Source organism: Gossypium arboreum, chromosome 4, assembly GCF_025698485.1.
Source record: "Gossypium arboreum isolate Shixiya-1 chromosome 4, ASM2569848v2, whole genome shotgun sequence".
Classification (NCBI taxonomy): Eukaryota; Viridiplantae; Streptophyta; class Magnoliopsida; order Malvales; family Malvaceae; genus Gossypium; species Gossypium arboreum.
Window position 1 is genome coordinate 9,763,241 of NC_069073.1, and position 23,662 is coordinate 9,786,902.

Below are 23,662 nucleotides of genomic sequence, written 5' to 3' on the forward strand. Positions count from 1 at the left end.
CAATATTTAACACTTAATTTAAGAAGGATTGTATGAAATTATGATACTATATCATCCTCATACTTTTTCAATAGAAGCATGGCAAATCAAATTTTTTCTCCTGATCGATAACATAGAATCATATTTTCATATAATAGTTTATCATTCTAGCAAATATTTGGCCTTAAAATATTCCTATTACTTGGTCAAAATATTTCTCCTAACTAATTTCAGCTTTCCAACCAAAATTTTCACATTCAACCCAAAAATAAAAATAAAAATAAAAAGAATAAATAAATAATGAAAGGCGTAAACATTCAATTTAACCCAATTATTTTTTGCTCTTCATACAAACACATTTTGCACACTAAAATACAAAGGCAACAAAGCCGACCTTTCAACTAAAATCAAAATCTTCTCTCAAAAATCTCTCATATAACGGTCTTAAGAATTCCCAGGGCTTTAAGCAATCCAAAGATTAGATCAAAATAACACCTTGTAGTAGCTGACATGTTCTTTTCTTCCCTTTATTTTTTATTTTTTCTAATTCTCACTTAATTAGGTCAGATTTCAATCACTTTTGATCCTTCTTCAATTTCATCATGTTCATGGGGTTTATGTTTTATTAATAGGTGAAGTGTCTATTTTCGAATCCAAGTTTTCAAAGTTATAATTAGAGTTCCAAGGGACTTCTGATACTCTGTTTTTTTTTTTTTTTGCTTCAACTTAAAAAAAAGAAAGAGATTGATGGTTTATATTGATGGGTACCCTGAATGATTTTATGATCAAAACCCATTTTAATTTCAAGAATATGAGTTCTTTTAACTTGTTTTTGTTTCAAAACCTGGTTCCTTTTGGTGGGTTTTTATTGATCTCCATCTCTGCCCTGTTTTCCTCTCTGTTTGCTATCTTCAGCAAAGCTTTGTCATGGTAAATCAATTTTTATTTCACTTTAGTTTTTTTAATGGAAATAATAGTTTCTTTCTTAAATAATTCCTTCTATTTTTTTATATATATTTTTCATGGTGTCAGGATTCAAAGTGATGAGATTTCTAAGCTCAATAATTCGATTCCAATTGAAACAGAGCCAGAGGATGTCACAGAAGAGAAAACGAAGGAAACCAAACCTGTGGCAACTGAACCGAAGGTTAAAGACACTGAAATCATTGAAGAAGATGAATCTCCAAAATTCTTTTTCAAGTTTCAGTTTCAAACTCAGACTTTCGAAGAATTCAGCAAGAAATTTGAAGCAAAAGAGAAATATAACCTTGGCCTAGACTCAATTCCTTATACAAGCACGAACAAGTATGAGTTCAAGTCAGGGGATGATCTTAGTTGTATAATGGAGAAGCCTGAGGATTTAAGCTTTTGTGTGAAAGAAATATATGCTGATTCCAGCAATGGGTTCTTGTCAGAACAAGATTTCATGGAACAAAATTTGAAAGACGATTCATCAGAGAATGAAGTTGATACCCAACAAAGTAAACCAATTGTTTGCGAAAATATTCCAGGGAATCTTGAGTTTCTTTCAGAGAAGGACACTACTGTTCCAGAAACTGATATGGGTTCCATTACTTCAAGCCCTGAAAACCTGAGTGGTTGTGAAGATTTTGAGGCTGATTCGTCAAGGATCATTGAAGATGAAGACACAATGGAAGAGCTTCAGAGCAAGAATAAGGATATACATGTTTTAGATAATTCAGAAAAGTCCAATTTAGAGAATCCATTAGCTTCAGATCCTGAGGATTCAACTGATTTGGAAACTTTATGGGAACATCAAGAACTGCTAGAACAGCTGAAAATGGAGCTGAAGAAGGTTAAAGCAACAGGCCTGCCAACCATCTTAGAAGAATCAGAATCCCCAAAGATAATGGATGATTTGAAGCCATGGAAAATTGATGAGAAGTTCCAATATGCAGATACAATGAGTGAACTTCACAAATTCTACAAGAGTTATAGAGAAAGGATGAGGAAATTCGACATCTTGAATTACCAGAAGATGTATGCAATAGGTCAGTCTTTATCTTTTCATTTCATTTCCTGCCTATCATTACAAAATTCAATGCTTAATCATGAATTATCTTCCTGCTTATCCATTTTCATGTGAAGTGTTTTTATATTTAAACATAAATTTTGATTTGTTAATCATATGTCTTGCATGTTTGCATATTAATGTCGTGCCAACAGCTCATGTCTTAGGATATTAGCCTAGTTCCAACATCTCATTCAAGACACCAACCATCTATGAGAAAGCTTTACCTAACACTATGCTCCACAAAATCTTTTTCAAAGCGCTTTAAAAGTAATGTGAACAAAAGACAACTTGGAAAGCTGTTTTTCATGAAAAATCACTTTGAACTTTTTTTTTTCAACAACTGGCTTTTCGGATTATGATTAATGTGTAAGTGGCCAATTCTGCCTGTTTTATACCTTTATTTGGTTAAATTATAGTTTAGGTTTCATGCAAAGTTAAGTCATGTTGCTTGACAATTTCATAGGGGTTCTTCATTCAAAGGATCCATTTCAATCAATTTCAACCCACAAATCATCTTCAGCTCCACCAATTACATCTCTCCTCCCTCAAAACCTTTGGCCAAGAAGGCGGAAAACATCGGATTCTGACCCCATGTCGAAGTTCATCAACGAACTCCACGGTGATCTGGAAATGGTGTACGTAGGGCAACTGTGCCTTTCTTGGGAAATACTTCATTGGCAATACGAGAAAGCCATTGGAATATGGGAATCGGATCCTTACTGCATGCGTCGATACAATGAAGTTGCCGGTGAATTTCAACAGTTCCAAGTTCTGATTCAAAGGTTCATAGAGAATGAACCCTTTGAAGGTCCAAGGGTACGAAACTACATCAAGAACCGATGTGTTCTACGAAATCTCCTTCAAGTTCCCGTCATCCGAGGTAAATATTTTGTTCTTCTTGCATGTTAATCAACCATAATTTCAATGAGTTACTAATGGAAGCTGTGATTGTGGTGTAGAGGATAGCTTGAAGGATAAAAGGAAAAGTAGAAGAAAAGGAAGAGATGAAGATGATAATGCAATTACAGCTGATGTGCTAGTGGAGATCATGGAGGAGGCAATAAGAATATTTTGGCGATTCCTTCGAGCTGATAAAGATGCGAACATTGTGAACCGTAAGATGAGGAAAGGTGCTCAAGTGGAACCTACAGAGCCTGATGAGCTTCAACTTCTAGCAACCGTTCAAACTAGTTTACAAAAGGTTAGTCTTTACTTGATTCAAGTATTAAGATACATGAATTCGAGTTACTTGAAGAAGTAACATGTTGGATGATGAAATTGCAGAAGGATAAGAAACTTAGAGAACTAGTAAGGAGTGGGAACTGCATATTAAGGAAATTGAAGAAGAATGAAGAGGAGAATTCGGATCAAGTGCTTCACTTCTTCTCTCAAGTGGATTTGAAATTAGTGGCAAGAGTTTTGAACATGTCTAATGTGACAAGAGACCAACTTTTATGGTGCCATTCCAAATTAAGCAAGATTAACTTTGTTAATAGGAAGATTAATGTTGAACCATCCTTTTTGCTTTTCCCATGTTGATATTTTTGAAATTAATACAGCATGTATATCTATTCCTCTCGCAATATACAACTACACTTTAAAATATAATCTAAACTAACCCATAAAACATATGAATAATCAAATATGTCTGAAACCATTTTTTTTTGAAAAACAGGAATCAACTTTGTTTGAAAGCGAAGATTAAAACAGGAATCGCCACCGATCTTTATTAGGTGTGGTCGGATTACCTTTGTTTTAATAAAACATTTTAGTTTACTAAAACGGTGTTTTTGGTCTACGAAACTCGAGAGAACAGGTTCGGGAGTCGGTTACGTGCGAGGAAAGATTAGCACCCTCGTCACGCCCAAAATTGGTTAGTTGGTGTCCTAATGTCGAAAGTTGAAAATCGGGAATAGATTTAAAATACGATCCTTTTTATTAACGTTGATTTTAAAAAATGCTTGAATTAGATCAAAATAATTGCTAAAGATTTTCTCGTCTCGAGATATCGGAGTATCACATCCCGTAAGTTAGGACGCGATACCATGAACTCCCGAGCGCAAGTTTGTCTTTGATTTTCATTGGAATTCCATGTATTTTAAAACTCGAAAGGATATTTGGCCATTTAGGATCGACGAGAAAATCGAAACCCCGTAAGTTAAGGCACAATTACTCGATGTTCCAAAATGCGAAACATTGGCTTATTTTGAAAATTTTTGTTTTTGAGCAATAGCAAGTACGATATTTAAACGACGTGCATTATTTGTTTGGATTAAAACAAAATGATTTATTGAATAAATGTAACGAGGCTTGATTCATGAAGTGATGATATGAAATAAAAATATAGTAATGAGCCTAGGACAATGATACATGAACACAACATTATATGAATGAATAACGATAATACAAAAATACGAAATAAACGAATTAAAATACACACAATGGCAATAATCATACAACATTTAGATAATAACTTCGATAGCTAAAGACCATTAATGAATTAAATAATAATTTTAAAAATAATATAAAATAAATTAAAACAAAATAAATGAGTACAAAACATTTTAAAATGGCAATAACGAATTTGAAATAAATAATGTGAAAAGGAAATCAATAACACGCTAAACGATAAAAATATATGTTTATACAAAAATTTAAGATAAATAGTATGTACATATATGTATAAAAGTGTGAAATGAATAATATAAAACAGCAAATAATAATAATAAAATATTTTGAAATAAATAAATAGAGTTTAAAATAAGATATGTAAAACAATTTAAAATAAGCAATAGATAAATCAATTTTAAAAATAATAGATAAAAGTTAAAAATAAAAGGAGATTTAAAGAAATAATATGCAAAACAGTTTTTTTTTAAAAATAATATTTATAAAAACAATTTGAAATAAATTATATAGATAATATGTGAAAAGAATAAAAAATATAATATATATAAAATAGTTTAGAATACATAATATATATAAAAAATAATTTAAAACAAATAATAATACAATTTTAAATAATCATTATATTAAAACAAGTTAAGATAAATAATGTACATAAATAATCTAATGTAAACATCATATAAAATATTTAAAATAACATATAATAAAATATTTTAAAATAAATAAATGAATTAAAAGGGCTTAGGACGTGATTGAAAATGACCAGAATTCAGGGTATAAATTTGTAATAACCAAAATGAAACAAAGGGCCAAATCACAACAAGCTGAAAATGTAAAGGGCGAAATAGCAAATGCCCCAGACCCCTCTATGCGCAACGTCTTATCCTAGGACCAAAATGAAATGATGCTAAAGTTTTAGGGTAAAATTAGAAGTCAAAGAAAATAAAATAGGGCTTAATCGAATGGCGCTACAAAAAGGAGGAACCAAAACTGAAAATAGCCCATTTGGGCCTTAAAAACACAGGGATCCCTTTCTAACCGGGTCGGGTCGCACACGGTTGGTCCAAAACGGTGTCGTTTTGGCACCTGGACCCCCACCCAAAAACGACGCCGTTTGAATGTTGAATAAAAGACCCAAATTTTTAAAAAAAATTCATTTTAGCCTTCAACTTCAAAAAAAAATCTGAAAGAACTTTTAAACTCTCTCTCCCTCTTTTCTTTCTTCGGTCGATTGGGGCCACTGTCTGGCAGCCGCACCTCCTCCGTGGACGGTGGTCGGAGAGGTGCAAAACGACCTCTTTAGCCCCCGTTTAAAATGTTTGAAGACTAAGCCTTCTCAACCCCAAAAAACGAAAGAGAAAGGCCTCTTCTCCCCCTTTTTGGAATCGACGACGGCATGGAGAGGAGGACTCCGATGATGCGGCCACAAGGTAACTCTGGTGAGCCCTCTCCCTTCTCCTTTTTAATTTCGTATTTATAAAAAAAATAAAAATAAAATAAACTTAAGTTTAAATAATACGAAAATCACCTTAAAAGTTTAGATCTTTTGTTTTTCTATTCCAAAATTTTGGGAAAAAAACCCAGAAGAAAATACAAGTATGTTGATATGGCTTTTATAGCCAAATTACAAGATTTTTTATTTTTATTTTTTGTTTCTTTGTTATTTGTTTTCTTTGTTTGTCCTTTCTGCTTGCGTTTAGATATTCGTTTTGCAGGTGGTGTCAGACGCGTGAAGGAGGCGTGGTAGTGTGCGGCGCTGGTCAAGGGCAAAGGGGCATGGGCGGCTGCACCTTGGGGACTAGGGTTTTGCTTGCTGTTTAGTTCTGTGCTTGGGCTGACTTGGGCTTTAGGGCTTTATTGTTTGGGTCATTTAGATTTGGTTTTAATTTGGGCCATGTATTGGACTGTAATAATTTAGATTTTATTATTGTTTTATTTGAGTTTTATTTTTTGTTGGCCAGGCCAAAATTAGCCTATTACAAAATAATTAATTGTTTCAAAGGATGACCAAGAAATATAAATTATTAAATATTTTAAAATATTAAATGGTAATATGATATAAATATTACACATGATAGTTTCATATGTGTTGAATATATTGTATTAATTACGGTGAAATTTTGATATGGTAAATTAAGGTTGAGTTGTTAATATGTTATTATATTCATGTTTAAATTTTATTACGTGCAATCAAGTTTGTTTTCTAATTATTTAGACATATGTTTATATTTGAAAAAAAATTATTCTTTCCAAAATATTATATTAATTAATTATTTTATATTTTTGTGATATGTATTTAACAAATTTTATATTCGTTGAATACATTATATTAGTATTTTATTATGTTTAAATTACCACAAAGTGATTAAATTTAATAGTAACAACTGTAGTCACTACTGTCAGCTGTTGATATATTGGTTTTGACTAAAAAATTATAATTTGAATAAAATAAAATTGGATAACAAATAATAATATATTTATTATTTATTGAAGGCAATTTTACTCACCCAACTTTTATAAGTTTTCATTTTAGGCATTGAGAAAACTTGCAAAACAACACTGTTGCTAATAATTATTTTCATTTTATTTACTATTATCAATTTGGAGTTAGACAATGTTATTATATATTCATTTTAATTACCACTTTAATATTTTGGTTATTTATTTTATCTTTATCGTATTATAGATATGTGTATTCATTTTCTTTCATTGAGAATTCTTTTTCCATATTTTTTATTTTAGTAAGGTTTTAAAGAGGCACATTATATCTACTAATGAACATTTAAAGAGAAGTGTTATGAATATTTTATTATTAAGTAGATGTTCATCGAGATCAAAATAAAATTTGATATATTTTTGGACTTTAATAGCCATTATCAATAGAGTTTTATATCATGTATACTTCTTATGTTTACAAATAAAGATTTTGGAAAAGTATCGTAAATCATCTCTATTCATCAATAAAATTTATACTCTCTTTTGCTCCCTTATTTATTGTTCTCTTACTTTCTTTGTTATTTATTTCATAACATTTTTATTGTTTTCTAATTTTCACATATTTTTATTTTTAAAAATCATTTTAACATTTTTAATCAAAAACACGTTTTCTTTGACTTATATTTACTAAAATAACCGGAATCTTAGTTTTCTCAATACATGAAATTATCTAAGTTTCTAACAAATTAAAGAAAATAAAAAAATAAAATGAGTGGCTAAAATAGAATTTATTAAAGTTACTTGACTACTAAAATGAATGTACAATAATATTGCTTTATCCCAAATTCATGGAGGATGACCAAAATGAAAACGGTTATGTCTTGTTGCAAATATTTTTTTGTGTCCAAAATGAAAAGTTTTTAAAATTAAGTGACCAACTATATAATTTACTAACAATTCTGCATAATCTTAACCGTTGATAGAAAAACCTTAAAACATAATCGTACGATCTAGGGCTTCCTTCCTAAAGGATCCATACTTATACATTGTCTTCTCTGGTACAAAACCCTTTGGTCTCCACTTTGTCTCTCTTAAGTCTTACCATAAAACAGAGCAGAGAAGGTAAAACCCGAAGTTTGAAAACCATCAAAAATGATTCAAAGGCTCACTTACCGTACTCGCCATAGCTACGCTACCAAATCCAATCAACACCGTGTCGTTAAGACCCCTGGTAAGTCTGCAAGTTTAGAGATTGGTGCCGCATTTTTATGGTCTAATTTTTAATTGAAATTTATGTTGTTTTTTCCTTTTAAAGGTGGGAAATTGGTCTATCAGACAACTAAGAAAAGAGCAAGTGGGCCTAAGTGTCCTGTCACTGGCAAGAGAATTCAGGGTGTAAGTACTTCCTTTTCCTTTTGAATTTAAATTCAGGTTTTTTTTGGGTTGAAATTTTGAGTTTATTGTTATTTTGATTCATGAGTATGATATTTAGGTATACTTTTGCTTACACAAAAATAGTACTTTCTCTTACACAAAAATAGTACTTTCTCTTTGTTTATGTTCATGTTGCTGCTGTTGTTTGCCTAATGGATTTTAGGTTCCGAATTAAGCATAAAAAAAAATAAAAAATAAAAAATAAAAAATAAAAAATATTGGGATGGTTTTATATAATTGCTTAAGATCTAATGGAGTTAGTGATGCTGATGGTATGTATAGTTTGTCAAATGTAATGTACAGAGTTTAAACGTTTCAAATCCTAAAATAAGGAAATGTATTAATCAAATCATTTCGGAACTCGCAAGAACTTTGGATTGTTGGAAATTTAATGTGTTGTTGGTCGAGTGTGCTTTTCGTGCTTGTGGATGTAATGAAAGCTATAGCAGTATATCGCTGTAAATGTTTGCTTTAACATCATATCTTGATTGATATTGAAATCCCCAGATTGCATAATCATATATGATGGGATGGAACCCATTTTAGCATACTTATATAAGATACTTCATCATAAGGATGTTTTCTGTATATGAGGGAACCCACTAGAGCATTTCACTTTGTATCCGTTTATTACGGTACTTCATCTGTATATTAAGTTGAAATGTAAAACCTTGTTGACCAAAATAGCATCGTGGGGTTGTTTCTTTAGATTCAATCAACTAGGGTCGTACTAAAGATTTAGGTTGTGAGGTTTTTGAGGGTGGTCTTATGGGTTACTTACATGGGTTCATTGCAGATTCCTCACTTGAGACCTGCTGAATACAAAAGGTCTAGATTGCCAAGGAACTGCCGGACTGTGAATCGTGCTTATGGTGGTGTTTTGTCCTGCAGTGCTGTTAGAGAGAGGTATAAATAGAAAGTAGTGCATTATTTATTTGCTGTTATATGATCATGGATGCTAGTTCTGGTGTTTGACGGTTCTCATTGATTCAAATCCGATTGTTTTCGAAGGATAATTCGAGCCTTCTTGGTGGAAGAGCAGAAAATTGTAAAGAAGGTTCTGAAGATCCAGAAGTCCAAGGAAAAGCAAGCTTCAAAGAGCTAAGAAATTAGATGTCGAATCATCATTTCAATTCTGATATGTGATCAGCAAGGCTTTGGAAAGTGCCACCAATGACTTCAGAAGATTAGAGGTTCTCTTTTTCTATTGGCAAATGGACTTCAATGTTTACAATGTTTTGATTAACGACAAATTTAGTCATTTTGGATTACGTTTTGATCATCGAATTTTAAAAAAATTATGGTATGATCGTTAATGTTATTAATTTATTGTATTTTGATGATTGAGTCATTAATTGTCATTTACACATGACATGTTATATCATCATTTTAGACAAAAAAATTAAGGTTAAATTGCATTAGTCCTACATTTCCTATTTACGAATTTCGTTCTTTAAACAAATTGAGACGCAAAGGAGATGAATAAGAAGAAAATTTTTATTTTTTATTTTACCAACATCAAGCGAACTAGATGATTAGTTATTGGTTAAAAAGGAAAATTAAAATTCCTTCAATTTTCTTCTATTTCATCCATAAATCCATTTTCAGCTTCTTTGCATCATCTACTTCATCTTCACTACTTATTTGCTTGGCAGCTGGACGGTATAGACGACCCACATTCTCTTCCACCTTGATCAATTGTCTCTCAGAGACCTCATGCAACCCTTCCAATCTAATCAGTCTTCTATATCTGTCTCTGTGAGGAAGAGTGAGTTTCTTAAATTTGGGTTATCTTGGAACAGGTGGCAAAGACTATTGGTGGGTCTCGTCAAGACTGTAGGGAGCATAGGAGAGAGTGAGTTTGGATGATAGTGGCAAGGATGAATCGGGAATGGGAAGCAAAGTCATGGTGGATGTAATTGTAACAATCTTGCTGGAAGAAGATGAAAGAGAAAATGTGTGACCAAACTCTTTGTATAATTTTAATATGAATTATAAGACCAAATTAAGTTTATTTGCTTTGCGTTCCCAAATATTTTGTTAAGAATTTTTTTTTTCAAGAACTCAAAAAACAAGTATAGTATCTAGTTATGCAATTCAACTTAATATTATCATGTTATATCAGCTTGCGTTAAGGATGAAGTAATTAAAATGTAACAAATTGATAATATTAATGACCATATCATAAATTTTAAAATTTATGATCAAAATACAACTTAAAACAACAAATTAAGTAATTAATTCTATAATCATAAATAAATTCGCTACTTTTATAATGATAATATCTACTTTTATAATGATAATATAAGTATGTATATTTCAAAAATTTCTATATGTTGAGAAGAAAAGGAAGTGAAGAGTAAAATAACAAGCAAGTATATTTATGTATAGTATTTGTCGGTTGAATATGTAGTGGACATCTCAGTTGGATATAGAGATGTATCCCATGGTAGATTAGGCTTCCATGAATCAAGCACATTTGGCGACATGCTAAATGGAAATCCCATTAATGGAATACTGCCCCAATCCCCATCATCATTCCTCGTGCCTTCCATATCTTGGGGCAACCTGATTGAGAAGCCATTAAAAATCTGTTGTTTCCCCTTGAAATCTATACTCTTGGAGTTGTTCCTAACATCATCAGCGATCATTGTTGCATCTGGGCTCAATACCACGGAAGGAGTATCGACCGTGCACTGTAAAAACATGGAGTTATTGTGAAGGTCTCCGTTGGGAACAGGCAATGAAGAAGTTGTCCATTGTTGTGCATGTTGCACTTCATTGAAGTGATTGAAAGGGCCGTAATGGTGGGGTATATCAGATGGTATGGAAGTATAGGAAAGAGCTCTTTGAGCCATGCAATTGGTCTTTCTAAATATCTTACATATAGCCCACGAATCCTGTAACGAAAAACAACGCAAAAATTTCAGACAGTTCATAATCAAAGAACACAAACATTGGAGACAATTGAATGGATTAATATCATTACATTAGCAGAAAGGGTTTTGTCCGAGAGGGAAGGTAGTCGAAATTCATGCATCATCCAATCTGTTTTAATCCCTTTGGCTGCTCTTCCTCGATAAAACACAAGGGATTTCTTTAAACCAAGACATTTGGTGGCATCGGAAGAGTAAATAGGCCTATCGGTGCCAGTGGCCTTCCAAAATCCGCCTCTCGTTACCCTGTTAGGCCTTGCACTGTTCCTGTATTTACGGTCTCTTGGGCAGTAGAAATACCACTCTTTCTCGCCTGATGCTGCTAGCTCTAAATAAATCAAAACACCCTGTTATGTATTAGTAAGGGTGTCAAACATTAATATTCTCAAGATTAGTGTAAAATAGTATAAAAAAGAAGAAAAGTACTCACTTGGAAGATCCCAGGGTTCATATTTGTAAATGTCAAGTTGGGTGATGAGTTGAATGGGTAAAGATTTCTGCTGAATCTTATTCTTGAGGTAAAACTCCACAAGCTCTTCATCTGTGGGATGAAACCGAAAACCAGGCAACATCACATCTTCAACCTTTTCAACATCATCCATGTTTCTTCTAGATTGAATGCAACTACTGAGGAAGATGACTTTGCTGAAAACTTGAGCTTAAACACTGGGTTTTAATGGAAACTCGAGTCAAATGTATTGAGAAATTAATTCAATTTTCCTTTCATTTTCAACACAATAAGATAATACAAAACTTGTTTCAATCCAATTTAATGATTTGAATCTGACCGCAATATCAACAATTCCTTTTTTTGAAGATCAAATTGTTTTCATGCACTCAATTTTAATTCATGGAAACCTTTTTGTTTTTTTTTTCTCCTGGAAAAAATCAGATACAAGACGACAAAGCAACCTTCTAGTATCATATACTAATTTTTTAACCTTAAAATTAGTCTTACTTCCTGAATTAAAAAAAAAAATACTTTTAAGTAAATTTCGTGTATAATGACAATTCAGAAACTAAGACTTTTCTTCTATTCAAATTAAATAGACTTAAATTAATTCATGTATCCAAATTAATCAAAAAATTTAAGTAATTATCGTGAATACATGAAAATTTATTTAAAATAAGTTATTATAAAAGAAAGAACATCACCTTAAATTTATGTTGTCAAAGTAAGGGACAATAATAGCTAAAATATGTAAATAAAATAACTAATACCAAGTGTTCAATATATTACCCCTAATTTGTAGCTAAGCCTCTTGCAAGAGGATGAACTTTGATAGAAGCTTTAGGATAATTCTTTGTCTTTCTTTTTCTTTTTCTTTTTTTGGCCAAAAGAAGTTTCAGTCAGAAATTCTTGTAAACAAGAGTCAAAAAGTGAAAACTCAAGTCAAAAGAACAAACCATGACCTCTATCTAGACCACAACTAGGAAAATTAACAATCACTAGGAGTTGGAAGCCTATCTTTGTCCAGGAGATGCACCAAGGGAGGTGGTGGCCTGTCAAGCCAACCATCAATCACGTCTCCCCACCCAATCTGCTACTCGATTTGCCTCTCGCTTAATATGTTTGGATTTTAACTTGTTGAATTTGGGAAATGAGCCCGTCCACCTAAAGAAGTATAGGCTTGAGCTTCCATCCACGTCTGGAGTTATGCTGAGTGCTCTTGGCAAACAATCTTCGAGTCAGATACAAGAATGATTTTACCATACTTCCTTTTTACAGCTAATTCAACACCTAATTTCACAGCTAAAGCTTTTATAACTTCAGGATAATCCGCAATTACCTTAGCTCCATCTCCATCAACCAACGAACCTTGGCCATTTCTAACCACTACTCCCAGTTATGCAGAACCAATCCCTGTGTCAAAAGCACCATTACAGTTCATTTTGAGCCACTGGTTTGATCCATCTCTTAGGCTCCGTTTGTTTACCAGTAAAATATTTTTTAAAAAATGATTTTTGAAAAATAATTTACTTTTCTGATGTTTGGATGAATCTGTGTAAAATATTTTATGATGTTTGGCAGATTTTCTAAAATATTTTCTGGAAAGTTGTTTTAAATAAATATATAATAATACTCAATTGTTAATAAATTTATATTTTAAATTGTTTATTAATAAATTTATATTTTAAATTATTTTTACATATATTACAATGATTTATTTATAAATAAATCAAATTAAATATATAATAATACTCAATTATTAAACTAGAATATTAACCGTCATAAATTGAAAACAACCAAAGTCAAATAAATTATTTCTAATTGTGTGCTATAGAAAAATAAAAAAGGATTAAATAATTATAAATTAGCTTCCAAACTACAATTAATACTAAAATTAATAATATTATCCAAATGCATAGTTAGTAGTACACCACATGATAACAACAACATTGTTCAAGTGCATAACTAAATATTACACCACATTAAAAGTATCAATATCTTTAACCTTGAGAAAATTTTTGAAACTAAGTTTTTCTATGCTTCTTACTTTTAACTAAAAAAGCTTTGGCCTCGGATTCATGACTCACTAGTTAATCAAACATAGAAGACAGGAAGTCATCATCAAATCTTTCTACCTCCATCGACATCACTTCTTCGTAAAGATGTGGTGTCTTATCCGCAGTAAATTATTCCAAAGCATTAGTAATTTTGCCAAGTTGTTTACCCACAAATTTAATTTGTTCATCAATGACACTTTCTTGAGCATTTTTTCTTTTATGTTTGGATGTGCCAGATGAAGATACTTTTGTTCTTACCTCTTCAGTTTCTTCATTGTCGCAGTCTATAGGCACTGAATCTTGGTTACCATCATCCAAATCTATGTCAGCAAATGTTTTGGCAAAACTCCCTATTGCCATATCTTTGCCAACAACTAAAACCATTTCATCATAATGATCAATGCTTTTATTCAGAAATGGTTCATACTTCTTGTGTGCCTATTAGATATTATACACAATTAGAATAGCAAGTAAAAAACAATTGAAATATACTTAACATATACATACATATATTACCATCACTGCTGCATCGTATGTCGCTCTATCACTTTCACCCCGAATTGTGCATATAATCTGCCACTGTTTTTTTACAGTCCTCAAATGATTTTCCACATGCTTCGCATCGCATTGGACTTGAAATCTTTTTGAAATAGCTTCGACAACTCGATTAATAGAAACTGTTTTGAAAGTATTAGAAGGCTTATTTCTTTTTTGAGCTTCCTCTGCTAGAATTTCAAGAAAAAGACGTTCCATCGGTTTTGTCCACCTGAATTTCTTGGAGGTCCCTTTTTTGTTGCTATTACCCATTCTACATTAATAATTGTCATTATCAATCATTTCAATATCGAACAACCTTAAAACATAATAAATTCAATATCTAACAAGCTTAAAACATAATCAATATCGAACAAATTCAAGACATAATAATTTCAAAATCCAACAAACTAAAATTTCAATATTATTATCCAACTAACATTAACAAAAAAAAAACCAATTTTAATACTAAAACATACATAACATAAAAACCAACAACCCTAAACCCTAAACCTACTTAATATTTCTATCCATATAATCAATCTACATAGTTTGTGCAATTTCGTCTCTCTTAGCAGACCATTCTCTTGCTTCTTCTCTTTCTTCTCGCTCCGTAAGAGTTGGTATTATCAAATCAAACTCAAGCTCCTCGTATAATCCTTGATTAAGTAAATCACTAGGATCAACTCCCATTATATGATTATGAATGATACAACAAGCCAAAACTATATCTACTTGAGTTTGAAAATTCCAAAATGGTTCAGCATCTAATACACGAAATTTCTTCAAAATCCCAAAAACACGTTCAATAGTGATTCGCAATGATGAATGACAAAGATTAAAGAGTTCCTTTGCATTTTCAGGCCCTGGGCACTAAACTCTTTTAAATGATATCGAACACCACGATATAGGGTAATATATCCATTTCGAATGCCATATCTAGCATCAGCAAGATAATATTTACCTATAATTTGACAAAACATAATTATTACTAATAAATTATGAGCTTACTAGAACTATTTGATATTTAATGTTTTATAATTCTTACCTTCCGGAATTCTTAATCCTCTTGGGCGTGAAAGTGCATCACTTAAAATATGAGAATCATGTGCACTACCTTTCCAACCAGCTAGAACATAGGAAAATTTCAAATCAAATGTAATGGCCGCCAATACATTTTGTGTCGTCCCCCTTACGGCTATGAAATCTTCCTTGAATGCTAAGTGGAACGGATGCACGAATATAAGTTCCATCTAATGCTCCAATACAATCTTTAAAATAAGGATAAAACCTTTGATTGTTTCTGATTTAACTAGGAGCTAACTCATTAGGTAATCAAATAACTAGCTTATACAATTTCAAAATAGCTCTCAATACAACCCTAAAGTAACGATGAATTGTCTCAATTGATCTATAATATCTAGATCCAATCACTCGAAACCTTACATTATGACCAATTATATGTAAAAATATAACTACTTGTTCCCTAATATTCACCGATCTAGTTGATTGTAAGAAATTATTCCTACTAAAAATATCACACAATAACTGCTATATTTATTTTCCTAATCGTAGACCAGACATCCTCATTTTTATCTTGCATCACTTTTTCACATCTCTTCTTCCATATCCCAGGTAGGTAGTGTATACAATTCTAATAGTTAATTCTTCTCCCCTTATATGTTTACCCAAAGCACCTATGATTTGAGTGAACCAAACATCAAAAGTACTAATACACTCTTTAGATTCTCAACCCTAGACAGGCTTTGAACCAAATAGCTCTAACCCAATTCAAAAGTAAATGTTCAATTGTTTCCTCTGCTTTTCCGCATATCTCACAGTGAGGGTTGGTTAGGCATCTTCTTTTCCATACGCCAAGCCTAGTAGGGAGAGTGTTAGAGCAACATTTATTAAAACCGTAAAAATAAGATCTAGTATAAAATTTATTATCTCAGATTTGTAATGTAAAATCATAAAAAATAAAATTAGATGCTGAAACGTAACTGAATTAATCAATTTTTTGAAATCTTCGAATCTAATCTTCCAAATTAACACACAAGCAATTTTGAGAAGGTGACTCTCTATTTTCCAAATATGGGATATTAGAAAAGTTATCGATATGTGTAATTTGGGGACCATAACCCTAATATATAACTTTCACACATTAACCCTAATATCTAATCAGTCCATCATCAATTAGAAATTAGTTACTAGGGTATCTACACATATTTGACTCATACTTTATTTAATAACTAAAGCCCAATAAACCTTAACCAAATTAGATCACTTTTAATTTGAGCTAATATTTTATGATAGTAAATAATAACATGTAATTATGCCTATTATACATGTGATGTCCATATTTTTCCAACAATCTCCCACTTGGACCACATATATATATATATATTGATTACCTTATAATTACTTGTCATTATATAACCTTATGAACTCAAAACCTTACTATCATATCCAAGAGGTATTCCAAATAATCCCGTCTATTAATTATATTAACATAAAACCAAGATGATTTTTGTTACATATATCGTAACTAAATCCATCCCTGATAACATATATTAACACAACCAAATGACATAGATCAAGTATGGATGTGTGGTATGGAAATTACATACAATGTGGTCATGGAAATTACATACAATGTGATCTAAACATATTCATTTCCAACTAGTCCTCCTTAAACCTTAATGGGATCAAACTTACCAAAATCAGAGTGTGGAAATTACATGCAATGAGTATGATATGTATTGCTAAATGACATGTGATATGTGATATGAATTGTTGATGGAAATGGTATGGTATTATGATATTGAATTGGTTTATAATATAAAATTGAAATATTGGTTATCCTATTAGCTATTCGAGTAGAGTTGGATATAATTAACATGTTATAGGGTCATGTATAATAATTAGAAGCCATCATTGTCGGAAAACCCGGAGTGGTAAAATGTACATGTTCTAATAGTCATCGTTGTCGGGTAATCCGGGATGCAAATGTTGGAAAAAATCCGATTTTGAAAATGATTTTCTTGCACAGTGAAAAATTAAAACCTAATAGATTGACCCCAAAATAGTATATCCAAATTATAAGAAATCCCATAGAAGCCACAAGTGCGGAATTTACATCTTGTTTGGGTAGACAAATCCTTGTCGTTCCCGACTTTCAACCAAATGATATTCTTTACTATTCTCGTGCCATGAATTGCTTCGAGTATGGGCTTGAACGATTCAAATCAAACACAAAAAATAGAAATAGTTTTCTTTTCTTTTGGGGCAAAAATAAAATTTCTCTTCTCAAATAAAAATCGACAGAATCGTTATTTCGAAAAATATATTTAATTCTTAGAGAATAAAAGTCTCTTTATTTCAGGCAGAATAACAATATCTGAAAGTTGTGTAAATAGTTCTATCGATGCCATCTATTTATAAGGAGAGAAGGCAGAGCCCTTATGAAATTAGAGAAGTTTATTTCAAATAGAAAAACGCTTTCTATTTAGAGTAGGATTAGGGTGGGCAGCACACCCCTAGTATTCCTACTAGGGTTGCCCCTTCATGTTCTATAAGGAGATTTTGGGCATCTCTCACATCGGGTCTAATTATAAGTACTTTCCAGATTTTTTGTCTCAGTACTTTGTAATTTGATCTAACCCGATTCTATTTTTTATTTCCTAAAATAAGCTTCAATATTTATATTAAATAAATTTCTTATCCCAATTTTACCCTCGATAAAATTGTAATGATTTTACTTCTGATAAAATTTTTGAAAATATATTTAATATTTCATCATTCAACTTGTTCACCATGATCGTGTGGTTCATTTTCATTTTTGGGCTTTAAAATAGCTCAAAAATATAAACTCAATCTTCGATCATTTATGAGAAATCCTTACTCATTTCTAAATGAATTCATTTATTATTTTCATTTTCTTTTTTGAGAAAACCTTAATAATTTCCAGATGTTTTTTATTTCTCTATTTTACCATTTCTATTTATTTCTGTTCATTTGATTCAACATGCAATTGATTTTTTGTTTCAACAAGGTAAAGAATGGACCGATTGGACATATGTAATTGAGGCTCAAATGATATATAATTAAGTTCCAGCTTTTCGCCTATTGATTATAAATTTGTTTTGTCACAAAGTCATTCGACTATAGTATCATGACTGAGCTCTCCTCAACAGCATATCATTACAAAAGCAACTCGATTAGTACTCATCCAATGACCTTGTCATAAGTGTGTTACCCTCATAAGATGATGCGAGCGCGCCCAGCGAACCCCGTCAGTCAAGTCTTCTTAGTCGAGCCTTGCATTGCTGGTAAGCTGATCCTAGTTCGTTTCCAGCTCCACGAGCTCCTTCTAGTTCAAATTCAGCTCATTTGAGCTCGATCCAGCTCAATACTTTAGTCTTTAATTATGTCTAGTTTAATTAAATGCATCTTTAGTTAATGTCATGAATTATTGATCTACATATTTTAATTATGACATGCATTATGTGTTCTGTATTTAATAAAGTCATGCATTATGTAACTCCCATGTTAGTATAAGTCAACATCATTAAATTAAGTCTTGCATTAAGTACTCATTTGTTCATTTAGTTTGCATTTCAAACCATGCATTTAAGCATCTTAGTTTAATAAATGAGTTGCTGGACATTTATTTAACTCATCTTAGTTTAATTAATAAGTGTATTTGTTGAACTTCATTTAATAAGTGTTGCTCTTAATTAATCTAGTTCCTAGGATTATTTATTGATGCATGAGTCAAGTGTACTTAATGATGTTTCTTTAATTAACTAGTTGCTGGAATAATTGATGCATAGTTCATTTACCTAAGTTAAGTATTAATGTGTGTTATGTTTAATAAGTGTTTACATGTGTTTAATAAGCTCATTTTAATATATTTATTGCGGGAGTCTTTTCAAGTCATAACCGTTACATTACAAGGGCTGTTACACATTAAATAAAGTGACTTTTTAAGTCATTTTTGGTTACAAATGAAGTGGCTGTTACAAGGGATGTTTTATACATCATTTTAAGGAGGTTTAAGGAGAATTTTATCATCCAAATTAATTTTGGCAGCAACCTTTCCACTACCAGCTATTTTTTCCATTTCAAAGGTTATTTCAAGCATTCAAACATCATTAAGAAACTGATTAAGAAGATGGTGTCCGTTCGGCTGACCAAGGGCTAACTCAAGAGTCATTTTTCAAGAACTTAAAGTCATTCATTCAACTGAATTAAAGTGAATTCAAGGATAGAGTTATTTGGCTCAAGAATGTGAAAAGACTTGAATTAAATTTCAGTTTTTAATTGGCACATTAAGTTGAATGTTTGTGACCATTCAACTAGCCTATTTTAGCACTATAAATAGGTGAAATCAGCCTTTGTAAAGGGATCTTTTTTTACTTAATTTAGAACATTATTAAACTTATATGAAATTTGTGAGATTTCTTTCTCTCATATTTCATTGAAGAACTCGTTGGCTTATCTAGGTCACTAGTGGCGTCAACCTGCCTTCTTCTTATCTTGAACTTATCACTATCAAATAGTGTGGCGTTCACCCTTATACCAAGGTTCCTACTTTGCTAAGTAGCGGGTCAGAGTTCTCCTATTCTCCATCCGACCACCTTGAAAACTTATAAGCATTTGGGTCAATATTTTCTAATATTGGTTCATGTTTGTTTTTGAGATTATTTTCATTCCATTCTATTCCATCCTTTCGTTTCATCATAATTGAACCATTAATTCACTTCACATCTATTTTTTGTTATCCAATTACTATATTTACCTCCATCTTTTATTATTTTTCTATAACTGAACCTACATAAACTTCATATCCATAAACCCTCCTTTGAACCCTTTTTACATAGCTTCCGCCATTATTCACTTAAAACATCCTTTGAACAAATCGAACGATACTTCTTCGTAGGCAATCGGGCAAACTCGCATACGACTCAACTCACCTTGAGGCGGATCGTTTCATTTGTATCAAAGCTATTAAAACAAGGAGTACCAACGTTCGTAGCATCACCTGAAGTTAGTTCGTAAGTAAAAAAAATTCAAAAAAAAAATAAAAAAAAGTGTGTTAAATTTTATTCTCTTTGTATTGATACATTTTTTGTCATCCTGATCAGGTACGTTCGTTTTCTACCATTCACCCCTTACCCCAACGCCACCCTTCAAAACCATTTCCATATTCTTCCAGCCAACCCTTAATCCCTCATCATAATCCTTTGTTAAACCATTTGAAACCGACCCATAAGCTACGATAAGGCCTTGGTGAGTCCGAATACGATACTTGGAGAGAAAGTTTGAGAGGTAAAAGGCACGAGTGAGTGAGTACATTCGAGTGGTGGTAAAAGCCAAACGAGTGTAAACACGAGCATAAGTGCAAACCATTAATTTTTCTTTCCGAGTGAAATTGTGAGGATTTTGTTGTGAGAAATTTAATTTTTGTTTTTACTTAATAAATTTCTTTTCAGCAATCAAATATGTCTTGTGAAGAATTTACTGAATTAGAGTTCCACTATTTGGTGCAAGAAATGCGTAGAATGGTGAATTCTAAATTCGATACATTGCACGAGAGATTAGACTGTGTGAAGAAAAGAGACCAACAGGAACAAATTTCTTCAAGTCGGAAAGTGGAATCAAAAATATCATGAAGACATACATTCAATGATCATTCGAGAAAAGATTTCCATTGTGATTCCAATTTGTCATCGACTTTGAGACCAAGAGATTTCAATCAAGATTTCTTTTCATCAAGGAATTCAAGACGACGAGAGTCTAACCGCGATTTTAAACCCGTCCAAGATGACATCCGAAGAGATAGGCATACCTCTTTCCGATTTTCAAAGAAATCCTACTCGGAGTATTTTTCACGAAGCATTGATTAAGATTCTTATGCAAATAATTTTCCTTCTTTTGAAAAAATCATTGTTTTTATGATTCCTTTGTATCTTCTTGTGAAAAGAAAACGAGAAAATCAAAAGAAGAAAAAGAAAAAGAAATAAAAGAGAGGCAAGAGGCGAGTAAGAGAGAAAATGAAAGATTCTTGAAAGAGCTCGAGAAAGTCATTGAAAAAGCCGATGAAAAAGAAAAAGAACAAAAAGAGAGTGAAAATGAGATTGAAAAAGAAATTGAAAAGGAGAATGAAAAAGAGTTTGAGAGAGAAAAAGAAGTTGAACAAGAACAACGAGTGGAAAAAGAGATTGAGGAAAAAGAAACGGGAGATCTCGAGAAAAAAGAATCAAGTGAAAAATAAAGTGAGCAAGTAAGGATTGTTTCCACTAACCCACCTGTTCGATCTTCTTGTGATGTAACTTTTCAAGTTCTTAAAGTATTGTATGATCAATTCTAGCTTCACTACCTTCCAATCGAGAGATATTTTCGGTTATTCGAGAAAGGTAAGTACGTGAATGACAACTATACACCTGTGAACAAAGGTAAGGAAGGTAAGAATTCTTTGTGTATTGAATCAAGGCTGTGTGATTTCAAAGTTGCTCATAAAGATTTTGATGATTTAATTCCTGAAAGACTTGTATCTTTTGACTTGGCTAGTCATTATCTATCTTTTGGAGTTAATGCTCTTGTTTTGAAAAGTGTCATGAAAAGCATTTCTTATGACATGTCTTATAATGGCAATTCTGTTGATTCTTTTGGATTGGTCAGCTTTTGCAAATTGTGAATGTTTGTGATAAAATTTTTTCACTTAAAAGTTTTGACGTCTTTGAACGCATAAAATCTTTGAATTCATGTGTTAAACCTTTCTGTTTAAACATGTCTGATCAGTTGATTTGCGATAGGTTTTTGCATGAAACATTTCATCCGATTGCTTTTTATCTTCAAGTTAAATCCTTAAATTTTTGTGCGAACTCTCCATGTCTTGATTTGTATTCCCAATTGAGGTTCTTGAAGCGTAGTTCTTTGCTTATTAGTCTACCTAGTATTGCCAACTCTACGCTCCTGATTGATCGAGTAAGGTTTGAATCATGTGATGGACTTGAACGTTTGAAAAGTTGTATGTTTACCACTTCTTTGATTGCTCGAGTGGAATTTTAGTCATGTGCTGAGTTGATTATATATTCTTCTAACATGTTGCCTGTTGGAATTCATGATCAAGTACGTGTGTTCAAGCCTGGCATATGTTACGTAGATTTGTTTTATGGAACATTTAAGTATTTTGCATCTTTTGCATTCAACTTATGTTTGCTTGATGTTCGAACTTTTGTTAAGGAAATGAAATTCAATGATTTGGTTTCCAATTTTGATTTGTTCTCTAATCATTTTGCTTGGCCACACATAAATGTTTTGTTTCATTTTGACAAGGTAAGGTCGACTTATGCTATGGGACTTGAATTAAATTCCAATTATGATTTATCTTTTCCATTTAAGCCCATTGTTTTCGTTAATACTAACCCCTCTCATTTTTCTGAATTCCACCCTTCGAAAAGCATGAGATGTCGTGGTGCCTCATTGTTCATTCAAATTGATCGAAGTAAAAGGTTTGTTTTACATTACCTTTCTGAGGAGAGAAGATTTGTTATGATTGAAAAAGGTAAAACTGTTCATGAGATTTCTTCTCTTAAAGGCCGTCAAGGTAAAGTTTCAGAAAATATTCGAACATTTTTACTTAATTCGAATAAAGTTACAAATCTTTGTGATACATTAATGTTTGAACCTTATTTGGATCTTGATGTGGTTGATTTTTCTCCTTGGCCTTGTAATAATCTATTTGTGTTAGAATGTGATAATGAACATAATGTTAACACAAATTATGTTAGTAATCAAATGATTGAAAGATGTTGGCCATGGTACACCTTGCGTGTACAATCACATAAATTTCTGTTTTCGAATAAACATATTAAAAAGTTTTGGATGTGGATTAGTATGCTTAACTTTTTGCAAATATTTATGACTAAGTACCATTTTATCCAATTGAATCCACATGTTTGCCTTGATGGAATAATGAAATTTTTCAATAAATTGAAGCATGTTTGCTTTGCCCAATTGAGATCATTGCCATATGATCTTTGGACTACATTCTATAAGGGCTATTTGGATTTGAATACTTTGCACTTGTCATTGTCAAAATTGGTAAGTCATTTTGGCAAAATAAAATCAGGTTTTTGCTTAGCATTTGGTTTATCTTTAGGTTTTTGTTGTTTTAACCTTCTGTTACTTATCTATGATGGTGATGTGCTTTCTTGTCCAATGATAAACCATTTCCAGGATTGTGTGATATCTTCCATCCCATTCGATCGAGGAAAGCTGAACGAGAGGAAATATTTTCCAATAGATGAACAGCCCGACTTGAGGACAAGTCGCCTAAAAGAGGGGGGAATAATGCGAGCGTGCCCAGTGAACCCTGTCAGTCAAG

General features: G+C 31.9%; 3 protein-coding genes across 5 annotated transcripts; 2 read left to right on the forward strand and 1 right to left on the reverse strand.

The window, feature by feature from the left end:
* Nucleotides 1–287: 287 nt before the first annotated feature.
* LOC108458480 (uncharacterized) lies at nt 288–3,622 on the forward strand. Its single transcript, XM_017757901.2, has 5 exons — nt 288–909; nt 1,012–1,991; nt 2,478–2,894; nt 2,974–3,215; nt 3,299–3,622. The coding sequence occupies exons 1-5, from the start codon at nt 740–742 to the stop codon at nt 3,551–3,553; spliced, it is 2,064 nt and encodes a 687-aa protein (XP_017613390.1). The 5' UTR covers nt 288–739; the 3' UTR covers nt 3,554–3,622.
* Nucleotides 3,623–7,873: 4,251 nt separating this feature from the next.
* LOC108458122 (60S ribosomal protein L34-like) lies at nt 7,874–10,323 on the forward strand. 3 transcript variants are annotated; one of them, XR_001867249.2, is made up of 5 exons: nt 7,894–8,087; nt 8,172–8,251; nt 9,087–9,196; nt 9,302–9,483; nt 9,946–10,323. XR_001867249.2 is itself a non-coding variant. In XM_017757392.2 (4 exons), the coding sequence occupies exons 1-4, from the start codon at nt 8,009–8,011 to the stop codon at nt 9,393–9,395; spliced, it is 363 nt and encodes a 120-aa protein (XP_017612881.1). In that variant the 5' UTR covers nt 7,874–8,008; the 3' UTR covers nt 9,396–9,703. The 3 variants fall into 3 exon arrangements, 1 of the variants encoding a protein (XP_017612881.1); XR_001867248.2 differs by having other exon boundaries at nt 10,093–10,323; XM_017757392.2 differs by lacking the exon at nt 9,946–10,323 and having other exon boundaries at nt 7,874–8,087; nt 9,302–9,703.
* A 236-nt stretch (nt 10,324–10,559) lies between these two features.
* Nucleotides 10,560–12,059, reverse strand: LOC108458710 (putative NAC domain-containing protein 94). Its single transcript, XM_053027371.1, has 3 exons — nt 11,657–12,059; nt 11,247–11,554; nt 10,560–11,190 (listed from the first exon to the last, which is right to left on the reverse strand). Exons 1-3 carry the CDS (start codon nt 11,826–11,828, stop codon nt 10,672–10,674), a joined length of 999 nt encoding a protein of 332 aa, XP_052883331.1. The 5' UTR covers nt 11,829–12,059; the 3' UTR covers nt 10,560–10,671.
* Nucleotides 12,060–23,662: the final 11,603 nt, after the last annotated feature.